At 44.1% G+C, this 15,348-nt stretch overlaps 1 protein-coding gene across 1 annotated transcript in view; it reads right to left on the bottom strand.

The window, feature by feature from the left end:
• Nucleotides 1–519: 519 nt before the first annotated feature.
• Nucleotides 520–15,348, bottom strand: part of pde9ac (phosphodiesterase 9ac) — a 45,746-nt gene continuing 30,917 nt past the window's right edge. Inside the window, exons 16-18 of the mRNA XM_063206029.1 lie at nt 9,724–9,852; nt 7,524–7,619; nt 520–2,394 (exon numbers count right to left, since the gene is read on the bottom strand). Coding sequence (XP_063062099.1) covers nt 2,344–2,394; nt 7,524–7,619; nt 9,724–9,852 — 276 coding nt within the window. The 3' untranslated portion in view covers nt 520–2,343. The remainder of the gene's footprint in view (nt 2,395–7,523; nt 7,620–9,723; nt 9,853–15,348) is intronic.

Genomic DNA, 15,348 nt, shown 5'->3' with positions numbered 1-15,348 from the left:
TCATACCTTTTATTGCGCACCCAAAGACATTCATTTTTTTCAATAAGTTGAGCGCGTCCTCTGACAAAACTTGGTCATTCACTAAAACAGAGCATCAATGCCCCTAAGCTACAGTCACACAGTTCAATATAGACAGTAAAATGATTGTCATGAATGATGAAAAGAACACATGGTCTAGTTGCAGGTACATGCACACTTTTGACTCGTGACAATAATGTATGGCAGGACAGGTAGGCCTACATGTAGACCTGTGACGTATATGGTCAACACATGGCATCAATGATCCTAATGTCAAATTGTGTGAAAAGATTGTCTAGTTGCTGGTACATACATGTAGTTAAAAAGCGTTTTTGGGGGCGCTCAGACATCAGGCGATGCAACGGCATCTAATGCCTATAAATGAATTAGTAATTAGTTGGTGTGTGGCAATGAATATGCTTTTTAGATAGTCCACTAAAAACAAACAAACAAACAAAAATCCATACAACAGTGGCACTGGCTGTTATAATGTTGCCCGCCCTGACGTGTGCTGCTGCTGAAACGTCACTGACCCACACAGACATGTTAACTTAAAGTGTATGATTGTCACAAAGTACTTGAAAACATGGCATCAATGACCCTAAGATATAGCCCAGTTACATAGAGACAGTGAATGATGGCTAAGTTTACACAAAGTTTTTAATTCAGAATTAAATAGTTTTCGGAATTCGGAAGTTATTTTCTGTCATTTACATTGCACTTTCATTTAATTCCGAATAAATGTCTGGGGTATAGAAAGCATTTCGATTGGACAGAGGATGCACGCGTATGGGTCACGCAAATTTCACCAAGGGTGTGTAGTTGCCAAGGAGATTCCTACTAGCTGGACAGCTGATGATCTGCTTTTCGGACTTAGTAACCCTGAATTTCCCCCTGGGGATTAATAAAGTTACTCTACTCTACTCTACTCTCCTCTCCTCTACCCCCAGCCCGGCTCAGCCTATGTGAGTAACCCTCTCTGGTCTGGTTCAGCTAAAGTGCTATCTGTTAGCTTACCCGGCTAGCTTAAAACACAGCGTGATCAAATTGTAAGGTGGAGTAACTTTTGTGCTGAACTTGAACTTGAACTAATTCAGTTTGTGGTGCAGTTTTACATCAATCCGTGGTAGCCACAACATTAACAGTCACTTGGGCTTTTTAAGCAAAAACTTTCGTATGGAAGAAGTCGTAGTTTTTTTCTTTACCTGGAGCTCAGTCTGCGTCATTGGCTGGAATTCATTTTAAAGCGGAATTAAAGTTCATATGGTATAGGAATAAAGTTATTCGGAATTTAAAGAGGAATAATCCACCCACTTTATTTGGAATAAGGTTTAATTTCGAATTGGGAAGTGTTTTCAAAGCGGAAATAAGTTTTATTCAGAATTAAATGGAGTTAATTCTGAATTAAAAGTCCCATTTAATCAAGGCCATTGTCATATATTTTAAAAGGAACGGTTCTTATATGGCTGCTAGCATGGTGTACTGTAAGGCCATTACTATAAATGTGGCATCAATGGATCTAAGCTAGTCACACAGCTACACATACTGTACAGTGAATGACTTTCAAATCATGTTAAAAAAGAGAAACATCTTTCACTAATGTGTCAAAGATCTAGCCGCAGGGCAGGCGGATTAACTGCTACACCAGAAGCCTATACTAAGAGTCTGCACCAGGAGTAAACCAGATTAGGTTATTCTTGAACATGAGGACTCCAGGCTCTCCTATTACCGCAGAGATACACCAGCGGCGACGCGATTCAAGCGACAGAGTGTAGCAGCAAGCGATACGAGAGATTGAGGAGACTAGAGTATGTCCGTACAGGCAGAAGGCAAAGCATTCAAGCATTCCCATTGGCTGTGGTCACTGACCTCTATACAGTCATTGGCTGTCGCGGCTTGTCGCCGAACCGCGTCATAGAAAGTTGAAAAGATTTCAACTTCAAATTGTCGCGCTCGTCGCGCAAATCGCTCTAGTCTCCAGAATCGCTTTTGTCTCTCGACTCAATACAAAGTCAATTACTTCCGTCGCGCGACTCGCTCAGATCGCCGCTGGTGTATTTCTGCGGTTACACGATTTACGTCTTAACTTAACTTGGTTTACTCCTGAAACAGCTTCTTAGTATAGGCCCCAGAGGTCAAACATACAGTAGGTGATAGAGGTCATAGAAAGGTGAAAGGTCAGAGAAAGCAGGCCTCTCCGGCATGTGCCCATGAAGGGGGCACGTGGGTCTTCATTGGCTCAGGATTTGGCGTACCCCCTCAGGCTACCTAGCGCCCCCCTCTGGCCTGGAGTGGTGGCACAGGGAAGGGGACAGGTTGATGCCCTTAAAACGAGAAGCGCTTCGCACTCTGGAATCGCAATAGAAACTGCGAGCCCTGCAACAGAGGAGCGTACAAGTGTCAGAGAGGTCAAAGCCCTGTAATGAGATGCTGTACAGGTCACAGGGTGTTGCCTAAATTACGAAACTCAGTCTCAAGATCGGCGGTCAAATGAAAGGTATTGCCCATCCACCTTAGAGGAAAAACACAACGGCGAAAAAAGAAGTGTGTTAGCACAAAACACACGTGGAATAGCTCTGAACAGTAGCGGTAATTGCATAGTGAAACACACCCAACACCAAAGCCTCTAAAGCCTGGCTCAAACTACACGACTATCGCGCCGATTCTCGGCTGAAAACCCCCCTTACGACAATCGCTGGAACGTTACCCCCCAGGACTATCGCAAGCGATTGTCGGGAAAGATTTCCTCGTCGTGAGCGACGTTCTAAGATAGAACTTTGGCAGCTCAAAGAGTCGCCGATCGCAAATAGTAGAAATCAAACACTGTTTGATATTTGCGACTGGAAATAGAATGTCGGGATTTGTCTCGGTGGCTGCGAGCAGCGACAAGATTGACAGTTGCGATTCTCTTCTAGTGTGCTGTGCACCCCGACGCCAAAATCGGACACACAATCACTAGTCGTGTAGTTTGAGCCTGGCTTAACATACACAAGCATGCACACACGCACGCACTCACACACACATGCACACACATACACATCTTGTATCTTTGTGACAGCCAAAATATTCCCACAGACTATTAAGGACTTCAAAAGCCAATCTGGCTGTAACTAAAGCACGTCTTGTTATTGGTGTAACAAGCCTTGTGGAGGGTGCCAGCACTCGTGTGGTGTGGCAGTTTGTGCCTGCCTGTTGTAGTAATTTAGGTACTCATTTAATCTTTGTGATTCGGCCCAAACGTATTTTGCATGTTGTGACGTGACCAGATCAGATTTGAATGCATTTTTTGATGGTATGTTTTTTTGGGGGGGTTTTCTTTGCGTTTTCAAGACCACTTACAAGCTTGGTTGGAAAAAAAACACATTTGAACACATTGAAATGAGCCAAAGCAACTACAACAAAATAGCTACGTAGCGTACATCAAGGCACCCATTCATCCAGGGCTCACCTGCTGTACTATGGACAAATTAACTGCATCATAATTAGGAGCTATTTCCGTCCTGTTGCATTCAGTTCCATGGTAATGACAAGGCTGCATCTGGTCCATTCAGGACTGAATGCATGGTCAGTTTGCGGAATACTCCCACCACCAGTGTTGCCAGATTGGGCGGGTGCCCGGCCATTTGGGATACTTGGGATGAGCGTCGGCGGGCAAAAACTGGAAAAATTGGCCATTTGGCGTTTTTTTTAAGCCGTTTTGGGCCCATAGAAGTCAATGTAATTTGTTGAATTTGGGCGGAATTTAGCGCATTTTGGCGGTTTTTCAGAACCCTTTGGGCGGGATTTGGTCAGACACATCTGGCAACACTGCACACCACGGTAGCATCAAAAGGCCGTCGAATAACAGACCGTCAGGGCATTCCTAATAGACACTAGCCAAATACTGTATGTCTGGTCTAGTAATAGGCTTAAGGCTTAAAAAGTGGACATATGTAAGCATCTACATGCAGGTTTTACCGTTAAGTCATTCCAATAAACAGATGAAATATGTACTGTAGGTCTATGGCTATGAGAAATTTGTGAAACATCTTGCATAATCAAGAGGTCTCCAACGCGTGCCTGCTCTATGACTGCTCTATCTATTTAGGGCAGTCATGGGTAAGCGGTTAGGGCGTCAGGCTTGTAGCCCAAAGATTGCCGGTTCGACTCCCGACCCGCCAGAGGGGGGCAGTAATTAGCCAGTGCTCTCCCTCATGACTGAGGTACCCTGATCATGGTACTGTCCCGCCGCAATGCTCCATCGGGGCGCCATTGGGGGCTGCCCCCTTGCACTGGTGAGGAATAAATGCAAATTTGTTGTGTGCAGTGTGGTGGGCTTTCTTACATGCCTTATTGCCTCACCCTACCTTACAAATGTGTACTACTGTGTGGCAAAGGGGAGGAGAGATGGCCCACCCAGCTTCGAACCCGGGCCCCTGAGGTAAGCCAATAGCATTTCTGTGAACTAGGCAATGGCCTTTCTTTCAATGTCTGCACTCATACATCAACTATGAGTCCAAGTCCAGTTAACTAGAAGTCTCAGTCTAAGTCCAGGAGAACATAATGGGCTGTCACGCAGAGCAGGCAGTGCACATAGATTTCAGGGGGGGAGGATTCTAAGAATTTATTCAAATGTAGGCCCTATGTTCCATGACGGGGAGAAAGGCACATGCTGTCAGTTTACTCGGAAATGTGAGAACATGGTGTTGTGGAAGAAAGGGCCTACAGCAGTGGTTCCCAACCTATGGGCTGTGGCCCACTGGTGGGCCCAGAAGATATTCCAAGTGGGCCTTGAAATCATATTCCAAAAATAATAATCACATTTTGGTGTGTGTTGGTGTTGATTTATTTGAGTTTTATTCTCTATTGGGTCAGATGTGGGCCCTGAACATTTTTGACAATTTCGAGTGGGCCCCAAGTTGAAAAAGGTTGGGAACCCCTGGCATACAGTATATTTGAATAATGTCTTAAACATATGGGAACATGAAGCAGCAGGAATAAGATGTGAATAATCTCTACACATGGGAATGACACCTCTGGAAGAAAAAAAAGGAGAATTGGAAGGGTGATAAAGAATGGACAGATTCACACTCTGCACAGGTGTGACACCTCTGAAAGAGAAATAAAAAAAGAAAAGGCGGATATAAGAGATCAGAAAAGGAGGAAATAGCTTATGTAAGAGATCACCACCTCACCTTCGGAAGAGGTAAAAGAAAAGCAGAATAGGTCAACACTGCACACCACACACACACACACACACACAGCCTGGGCGAAAAGCCGACTGTTGACTCCGTCAATCAGTCTGGCAAAAGCCATGAGGAATCCTTCTCCGTGGAGGGTGGTAGATGGTCTGATCTTACTCTATCATTTAAATTAATTGGAATTCCAAACTCAAATTAAAATCCATATTGTGCTTTATTAGCATGCCTGTTACGATATAGCTTTGCAAAAGCAAACAAATAACAAAACGAAAGTGTGAATATAGTTACCTTAACCAATCAGTAACAGAGCTCGCGGGTGAGTTCCGCCTCATCACTCTCAACTGTTTGCTGGTTGACTAAACACTGAGAGAACCGAGCTCTAGGCTTTTGCCAGACGATGTGCGGAGCCAAAGTCTTTGGGTGGAGTACATAGGATGGCGTCGCGAGGCTAACACACATATACACACACACACACACAACCAGCCACACCTGCAGCTGCCGTTACTTACACGCAACACATAGCAGTAGCGGTAGCGGCGACCGGCCTACTAAGTTCACTTCTTCTTCCCCCCAAGGGACATGCTCTCACTTTTTTTCTTCTGTGCCTCGTTGAACAAAAGACACACACTTGTATGTTAGCACATTGGGTGACAGACATAGTGTGTGCGCGCGTGTGTGTGCATGTGCGTGTGTGTGTGTGTGTGTGCAAGCGTGCCTGAGTGTGTGTGTGTGTGTGTGTTGGAGAGCTGAGTACAGGTTTCTGTGCCAAATGGAGAAAGAGCTGATCCACGACTCAGCAGTCCCCCTTGTGGCCAGTGTGCATAACTACATGTGCATTTTTCTGTTTAGTGAATTATGAAATTAAAAGCTAACGTTTCTTCACGGAAAGGTTAGGTATGTGTTTTTTAGTCTGAGCAGAGTCTAATATTCTTCTAGTGTTTTTACTGTTTCTTCCTGATTGCTATAGCTATTTTCTCCTAACTTTGGCTGATTTTACAGAACTCTTCACGGTTATGCAAAATGAGTGTTATACAAACCGATTGTATCGATTGTACATTTAGCAAAGTGTGTGTGTTATAAAATTGCAAACTGATTACAAAGCAGTTTTGTGCTATAAGTTAAGTTTAGCTGATCTGGTGATAAGTTTGTGCGCCTGTGTGAAGAGTTCAGCAAAAACAGTCAAAGTTACAAAAAAACTGCAATCTCCCATAAGGTTATGGATGAGAGGTCCATTTTTGGAACCTTGCATTTGGTGTTAAGTGTTAGCATTATGAATTTTCTGTTACCAGAATGGCAATGACCAAGCTTTACTAAAGGCCTTATGTAATGTCATAGTGGTGTACTACTATAGTACACACAAACACACACACACACACAGACACGCACACACACTGACACACGTTCACGTTCACGTTCACGCACACGCACACACACACACACACACCTTTCAATGTCTATTACAGTGTTCCACCAGTGGAACGGGGTGCATTAAGCGGCGTACACACACACGTTACTAGCTTTTCGCTTGCTCGCCTACTCGTCACTCTATCATGGAACGTTGGCTGAAAGTTCCCGCGACTTTAACTGCCAATGAACAAGCGAGAATTACCGAGCTCTGCATTCCAATTGGTTACTTGCTTACTTGCCTCGCTCGAAGTTAAAATATTTTCAACTCGGGATCCGCCCACATTGCATCGCTTGTACAGCGCTCGCCTACTCGCCTGCTCGTCTCGCTGGAACACGTTGACATTCTATTGACTTCCTTCGCTGAGCGAGTAACTAGCAGCGACGTGTGTGTACGGGCCTTTAGTCCATCTCTCCTGCGCTGACCTCTGACCCCAAGCAGCGACGTGTGTGTACGGCCCTTTATGGGGCTGCTGATGCAGCACAGACAGCAACATGTAGACTGCTGTACACGTACACACACAAGGGAGCAAGGGGGCTATGGGTGCATGCAGCATGCGTGTGTGTGTGTGTGTGTGTGTGTGTGTATGTGTGTGTGTGCATATGTGTGTGTGTATGTGTGTGTGTGTGTGTGTGTGTGTGTGCATGTGTGTGTGTGTGGGTGTGTGTACACACAAGTGAGCAAGGAAGCTATGGTTGCATGCAGTTTGTGTGTGTGTGTGTGTGTGTGTGTCTGTGTGTGCGTGTGTGCGCATGCGTGTCTGAGTGCATGGGTGTGTACACCTTTGTGTATGTGTGTGCGTGTGTGTGCCTGTGTGTGTGTGTGTATGTGTTTGTGTGTGTGTGTGTGCATGTGTGTGCCTGTGTGTGTGTGTGTGTGTGTGCCTGTGTGTGTGTGCGCGTGTGCGTGTGAGGTTGTACCTCGGTCATGGCGTCATCGATCTGCTTGAGTTCTTCGTAGTGGTCGCGCGAGTCCCTCAGGGGCTGCACCATAATCTCCTCTATCTGGGGGAAGAGCTGACACACACACACACACACACACGGATGAACACACGCGCGCGCACACACACACACACACACACACACACACACACACACACACACACACACACACACACACACACACACACACACACGGACGGATGAACACACACACACACACACACACACACACACACGGATGAACACACAGGCGCGCGCGCACACACACACACACACACACACACACACACACACACACACACACGGACGGATGAACACACGCGCGCGCACACACACACACGCACACACACGGATGAACACACGCGCGTGCACACACACACACACACAGACACACGCAAACACGCGCACACACACACACACACGGATGAACACACGCACGCACACACATACCACACACGCACGCACGCACATGTTTTTTTTTAACAATGTATGTACGCATAACAGGAAAAAAGGATTCCGTAAACCCGCACGTAAAAAGCACTTTTTTACATATACACTTGCAAGTTTCAGATGGAATTTTGTAATCTTCCAGCCATTGCAGACATACCCTCCTAGTGACGCAACACCTTCGGCGCTGCTCCTAGTCAGGCTGAGAGCCATGTAAATATCGTTTCTGATCTCCTGAAAAAACGGGAACTCCTCCCACTTTGTCAGGAACCAATCAACCAGTAGCAGACCAAGTCTTAAAGAGATTTGAAAGTCGATGATAATCAGGCTAGACATGCAATGCAATTCAGTCTTATGTTATATGTACTGCCTTTTATGTGTAGCCCCTTAATGCACGCCGTACCTCCTGTGACACGCTGTAATAGACATTGAAAGTTAACTACTATAGTACTACTACACTACTATGAAAGTGCATGGGGCCTTTGGTAATACATCATGACTTGGTCATTGTCCTTCTGGTAACAGGTACTTTATAATGCCATGTAGGGTCGTGATTTAATCGTGGCAATAGTGACCTACCTTTGAGAGCGTCCTTGAAGCCAGAACATACTGACAGGATGGTGTTTCTGGCCAGAAATCTGTCCACCTACGTTTCATGCTATTGCCTTTACATAATTATTACTTTGTACGATTCATTTTTTTTTGCTCATCCCGTATATAATTCATTCTTGGTTATATTTCATCTTAATATAATTTTCAAAAAAATCTGCAAAAAATTAATATCGTGATTACGATTTTGACCAAAATAATCGTGATTATGATTTTTTTCCATAATCGTGCAGCCCTAATGCCATGTCATAAGGAGCTAATCAGGGCTGGAGTATAATAGCCTGGGGCCCTAGGCTACAGGTTGCAGTGGGCCCCCCTGGAAGGAAAATTTCATGATAAATTTACATTGACAGTGCCATAGTTACGAACTAGAAATTAAAGATTCAAGATTCAATAATTTATTGTCATTGTCAAAAAGGCAACAAAGTACAGGTTTTCAAGTAAAGTACAATAAGAGGTAAAAGTGACACCAGTGCTTGACCCCCCCAGCCCCCCCCCCCCCCCATCCCCCTTAAAGTGCAGCAGAGATTAAGTGCATAATGCTCGACACCCTCCCCCCTAAAGATAACATGTCCACCAACTGAAGAGAGGAGTATTAACATGATTCAGGTTTGTACTCAAAACAAAAAATTAGTCCAGCCCTCCCTGTGTATAATATGCGTTGTGTTTTATGAATGAGCAATGTGAGTCTATTATTCTATGATTTCCAAATCCTGAGCAAACCACTAAGCATGCCTTTAACTTTTAATATTTGTCTTCTTCTTAATAATCAACTAATTCGATTCCTTTGAGATTGAGATACATGTCTTCTGTACAAATATAGATACACACACACACACACATATATGCACGCAGGCACGCAGGCACGCACCAGGGGTGGAACTTAATTTTTTTCCCCACAAGTCACTGTGGCAGATAGATTATGAAATCTACCAGTCACTAGCTATTTTTACCACTCAAAGTGACTGGTGGGTTGAAAAATTTAGCCCTGAAATTTACCCGTCCTTGACGGGTGGACGGGTGCTTATTTCCAACCCTGGCACGCACGCACGCACGCACGCATGCACACACGCACGCACGCGCACGCACGCACGCACGCACGCACGGACTCTCTCCCACTTACCTTCATGACTGTTTCGAACATTGGGATGAGTACGAACTTGATGAAGCCGATCTGTGCTGTCGGCTTGGTGACCTTGTCTCTGTCCATGAAGGGAGCCACAGGAAGACCCTCCGACTTCTCACGGTCACTCTAGAGAGACAACAACACACACACACACACACACACACACACACACACAGAGACACACACACACACACACACACAAGCACGCACGCACACATGCACACACACACACATGCACGCACACACACACGCAAGCATGCAAGCACGCACGCACGCACAGACACATGCACAGACACACTCACATATACGCACACACACACACAAACACACACACACACACACACACACACACACACACACACACACACACACACACACACACACACACACACACACACACACAGTAATATTGCTATAACCAGTCCCTCCAGTTTTTCGCGATTCAGCGATCGCATGGATTAATGCAAATTCAATGATATTCCGCATAATTTCACGATGCCACGTAATTCCTGTAAAGCCGCATATTCCCCGCAAATTTTCCCCTTTGTCCCCTTCAACATTCTGTGGAGTTTATTGATTTATATTTTTGTCAAAAAGCTCAGCTGCACCGCGTCTCTCTCCTCCCCTCCCTCACACATACACGCAGGCGTCGGTGCTGCACATCCGTGACCTTTTTTTTTTAACAGCAGTAGCCTACTTTTCAGTGCAATCCTGGCTGGAAAAAGTATTGTTGCCCATTTATCCATGATGAAGAAGTGTATGCAGTCATGAAATAGTGGCGGTGCTGTCGCACAGTAGCAAACATCTTACGTTACATTTTTGCGCAACTTCTCCACTCTCCCCTGTCGCTTTCATGAGCATGCTACCCGACAGTCGTTGTCTGATCTTTTTTCAATGTTCGCTAATGTTTGTAATATACAGTGTTGGGAGTAACGAGTTACAAAAGTAACTAATTACTGTAATGCATTACATTTTTGAGTAACTCAGTAATGTAACTGATTACAGGGGAAAAAATCAGTAATATGTCCTCGTTACAGTGCAAGTAACTTGCACATTACAACACATTTTTTTTCACCTACATTTTGTGTGGGTATTTTGTTTTCTTTATACAATGTTTGCGGATCACCGCGAGATCAGCTATTGCATCTGATAGTAGGCCTACGTCCGCGCAGAGATTTTAAAGTTCCAAGCAGAACATTGCTTACTCTTTCACGCTTCGTCTCTCGAAATGGCAGGCTGACAAAGGATGACCGATCCAGAAGATCCAGCTTGCTCGTTTTCAAGATGGGTATATGCCCACTACTTTGACTTCATTGAAAATAAGGACGCCAAGAACATTTCAGTTAAATGCACACTGTACTTGAAACCCAAACCGCGTTCCACATCGAAAAACAGTAGCCTACAAACAATTTGACGATTTGAAGAGGTGCCATAGCACCACCAAATTAGTCAGGAAAGGAGGGGATGCATCCCATTCTCACGAGACAGGGACACGGCAGGGTATCCGACGGGGGGATGAGTACGTTGCACCCCCCTCACTTTTGTTCAACTCAACATCGCTAAAAATGAAATAAATCCATTGAAAATGTTTGCTGTCGTTGCATCACTCTGTAGCCTATCACTGTAAATTCCAGCGCAATAGTTGCATGAATAGAACTAGCTGTTTGCGCAAAGTCGCAGAATATGCTGGCCGCGGTGCTGACTGAGCGCGCGTAAAGAATAATAGTTCTAGAGTTGTGAGTGAGTGACAAACTGATCTCCGCACAAAGTCACATGATTCAGATGAGCCACGAGCTTGCAAACTGACTGGCTGGTATCCTCGCAATCATTTTTTTCGCCTATAATTTCGTTCATTGATAAGACATTTTCCCCGGTGTGCTGTAGGCTATATAATTAATATTCAAAATGGGCCTACTGTAGCAATGCATGCATCTGCTCTTTTATCAACAATAATTTTCAAACTCGTAGTGCAGTGAGGTGGCTTTATGTTCAGCCAAGTGCAACGGAGCCTGTGCTGCATGCGTCCGTAATAGTTTTTTTTTTTTTTAACGGCGCTGGTGTGCATGGTAAGGTGTGGTAAGAAGAGAAAGGATTAATCATTGTATTGGTGAATCAATATTGTATGTGGGTAAGATGCAATTCCTGAAAATGTTGGTTTTCAGTCTGCAGGCTTCCAAAACGACTTGTGGATGGCAGGTGAAAGTCATGCCACCTCATAGATTTGCACTGTAGATTGCCAAATCCTTATTTCCAGTCATTTTGGCTAAAGTAACTAAAAGTAATGCAAAAGTAGTGTAATGCCTTACTTTTCAAAAAAAGTAATGTTGTAATGTAAGGCATTACTTTTAAATGACAGTAACATGTAATAAGTAGTGCATTACAGTTTTTGAGTAACTTTCCCAACAGTGGTAATTTAAGGGTCTATGTCTATGCGTAGGCACAAGCCTTCTGATAACAATCACTGTAGTGCCGATCGCAAAGGATTCGGAAGTTTGGAGTTTTGCAACTTGTTTCAGTCAAGGACACCGAGATAGGAAGTGAACGGCCCTTCCACGCTTTCACTGTGTTATTGCAATAAAGTCTTGCGAATCCATGCAACCATGCACACAACCATGTCAACGATACCGTGTATGCCATCACAACTTTGCATCAAGGAAATAATATGTAACGGCTTGCAATACGAGCACGAGAGAGAGAGAGAGAGAGAGAGAGAGAGAGAGAGAGACGCGTCTTCCAACAGGTGACATTGTAACGCTTGCATACAGCCTGGCTACTGTACCCCGCGACGCTCTTCATTATACCCACAAGTATTTTTTCATAACGCGCAGTCCCGTTTTCCCCCGAAGACGTTCTAAAATATCGACAGAGATTTATGAGTGTCGCGGCCATGGCTTTTTTTACACATTGGACGCACTGGCTTATAAGACGCTCTGGCAGTTTTTGACAATATTTTATTATTCTATTATATAGGAAGTGTTTCTGAATCTCTCTCTCTTTTGTCTTAAGCCTGCTTAGACTGATTGTGGTTTTCAGTTACCAAAAAAACCCAGAAAGGGGTGCAAAATCTTTGCAAAAAATGAAAAATGCCGCAAAATCTTTGCAAAAAATGAGAAAATGCCGCCACAAAATCAGACATTTTGACCGCAAAAATCACAAAATCCCAGTGCAAAATCCTGGAGGGACTGTATAACAATTCGTGTATACAGTGAGTCCAATATGTATTTGATCCCTTGCTGATTTTGCCGGTTTGCCCACTAATAAAGACATGATCAGTCTATAAATGTATGATAATATGTATTCAAACATGGAGAGACAGAATATCAAAAAGAAATTCCAGAGAATAACTTAAAATAATATATTTTAATTTATTTGTATTTAATTTAGGCAAATAAGTATTTGACCCCTCTAGCTAAAGAAGATAAAGTGCTTTGTGGCAAAGTCCTAGTCGTCTAGCACTGAGGTCAGATGCTTCTTTTAGTTGATGACGATGTTTGTGCATATAGTAGAAAATATTTTTGCCCATTTTTCTTTGCACATTATCTCTAAAACATTAATAGTTTGCGGCTGTAGCTTGGTAAATGGGAGGTTCAGTTCTCTCCATAGAATTACTATAGGGTTAATATTTGGAGACTGTCTAGGCCACTTCACGACTTTAATATGCTTCTTATTGAGCCACTCCTTCGTTGCTTTGACTGTATGTTGTGTATTATTGTCATGTTGGGAGATCCAAAAATGGCCCACCCTTCAGTGTAGTGGTGGAGGGAAGGACGTTTGCACTCAGGATTGCACATTACATGTCTCCCTCCATCCATTCGTTGACGATGTGAAGTTGTCCTGTGCCTTGGCCAGACAAACACCCTCAAACCATAATGATACCACTTTCATGCATGATGGTGAGGAGGGTGTTCTTGGGATCACAGACAGCAGTACTCTTTCTCAAAACACATTGAATTGTGATAATGCCAAACAGCTTGATTTTGGTTTCATCTGACTACAGCACCTCCTTATCATATCCTAAACCAGTCTGATGTCCATTGGCAAACCTCAAGTGGGACTGCACAGGTTCCCTCTGAAGTAGAGGTACCATGTGTGCACTACAGGCATTAAGTGCTACCAGTAGTTTTCTCAGTGATTTTGGTCCCAGTAGCTTTGATATCATTGCCTACTTCATCCCGTACAGCTCTAGGGTGATTTCTTTCTGTTCTCATGATTATCAAATCCCTACGAAAGGTCAAATCTTGTACAGAACCCCAGACAGGCTGATGGATAGTCATTTTGTATTCCTCACATTTTGGAAGAAATGCATCAACAGCTGGGTCATTAATACTCGGTCTCTTTCTTGTGGCTTTGCAGCCCATTTAATCTTTGTTCAGGTCTAAAATTGTGTCCCTGATATCATTTGACCACTCTTTGGTCTTTCCCATGCTGGTGAGGTTGGAGTGTGACTGATTCACTCATACTATGGACTGATTCTGCTGATTCAATGTGTCTTTTATGCATGTTAGTATGTACAGGTGTCTTTAATTCAGATGACAAGTTGATCGTAAGTGCCCATCTGGTCTGTGGGCCCGGAACTGTCATCAGTTGGCAGGGGATCAAATACTTATTTTGCTCGATGAAATGGAAATAAATTAATATATATTCTCTTCAGTTAATTTCTGGATTTTCTTTTTGATATTCTGTCTCTCCATATTAGAATAGATATTATCATAACATTTATTGACTGATCATGTCTTTGTTAGTAGGCAAACCAACAAAATCAGCAAGGGATTGAAGTGGATTTCTGCCGAAATTCGAGCCCCTCGGGCCCCCGGTTCTGGGCGGCGCAAGGCCTGGTCCTGTCGTCTCGTTTTGGAAGAATTTCAGCCCACACAGTGTTTTTCAGCAGTCGTTGTTGTTGCGTTTATTGTCTTCAAAGTTCTTGCTAACAGCCACCAGCGTACCAAGAGTGAAGAGTTGGCCAACCCGAGAACAGCTTGCTTCAGATACGTGAGGTACCGTTCACAAAATGATCTGGAGTTCGGTTGGCAAAACGCCACAATATATACCCTAGGTACCCCCCCACACTATGACGTCTTGGGCCATTTAAGGAAGTTTACAATGGAGGATTTCTGCCCTATGTTTAGCATTAAAAAATATGCAACCATAAGTGGTATCGCTTCCCCTCGAGTTAGGCCTTCACTCCTGGTACGTGGCATACAAAGTCATGGTAACATTTGAACATTTGCACATACCGGCACACTCCAACAACATACAATCCACCAAAACTATACATGAACCGGCACCAAACATGGACCGGCACCCATGTTGCCTTCTGCGTACTGTACCCAAGGCCGTTACCATATTTTGGCTGGGCCTGGGACAAAGTTATCTGAACGGGTCCCCTCACCCAATACATGTAATGTGGTGAGGACCCAATTCTGCCCTCCTTTCTCCCAGGGCCCGGGGTAACTGTTCTCTTTGTCCCCTCTTGTCAGCTTCCCTGATCGTACCTTTGGACAGATTTACATTGGTGGACTTCTGTGTAGGTGAAATACAATACATTCTGAGTGTGCGTGAGTGTGTGCTCATGTCCTGTGTATATGTAGTTGCATATGGTTTTTGTGATCCTCTTTCCCTGTA

This window comes from Engraulis encrasicolus, chromosome 9 (genome assembly GCF_034702125.1).
Source record: "Engraulis encrasicolus isolate BLACKSEA-1 chromosome 9, IST_EnEncr_1.0, whole genome shotgun sequence".
In the NCBI taxonomy this organism is placed as follows: Eukaryota; Metazoa; Chordata; class Actinopteri; order Clupeiformes; family Engraulidae; genus Engraulis; species Engraulis encrasicolus.
This window is presented reverse-complemented; position numbering and strand designations above follow the sequence as displayed.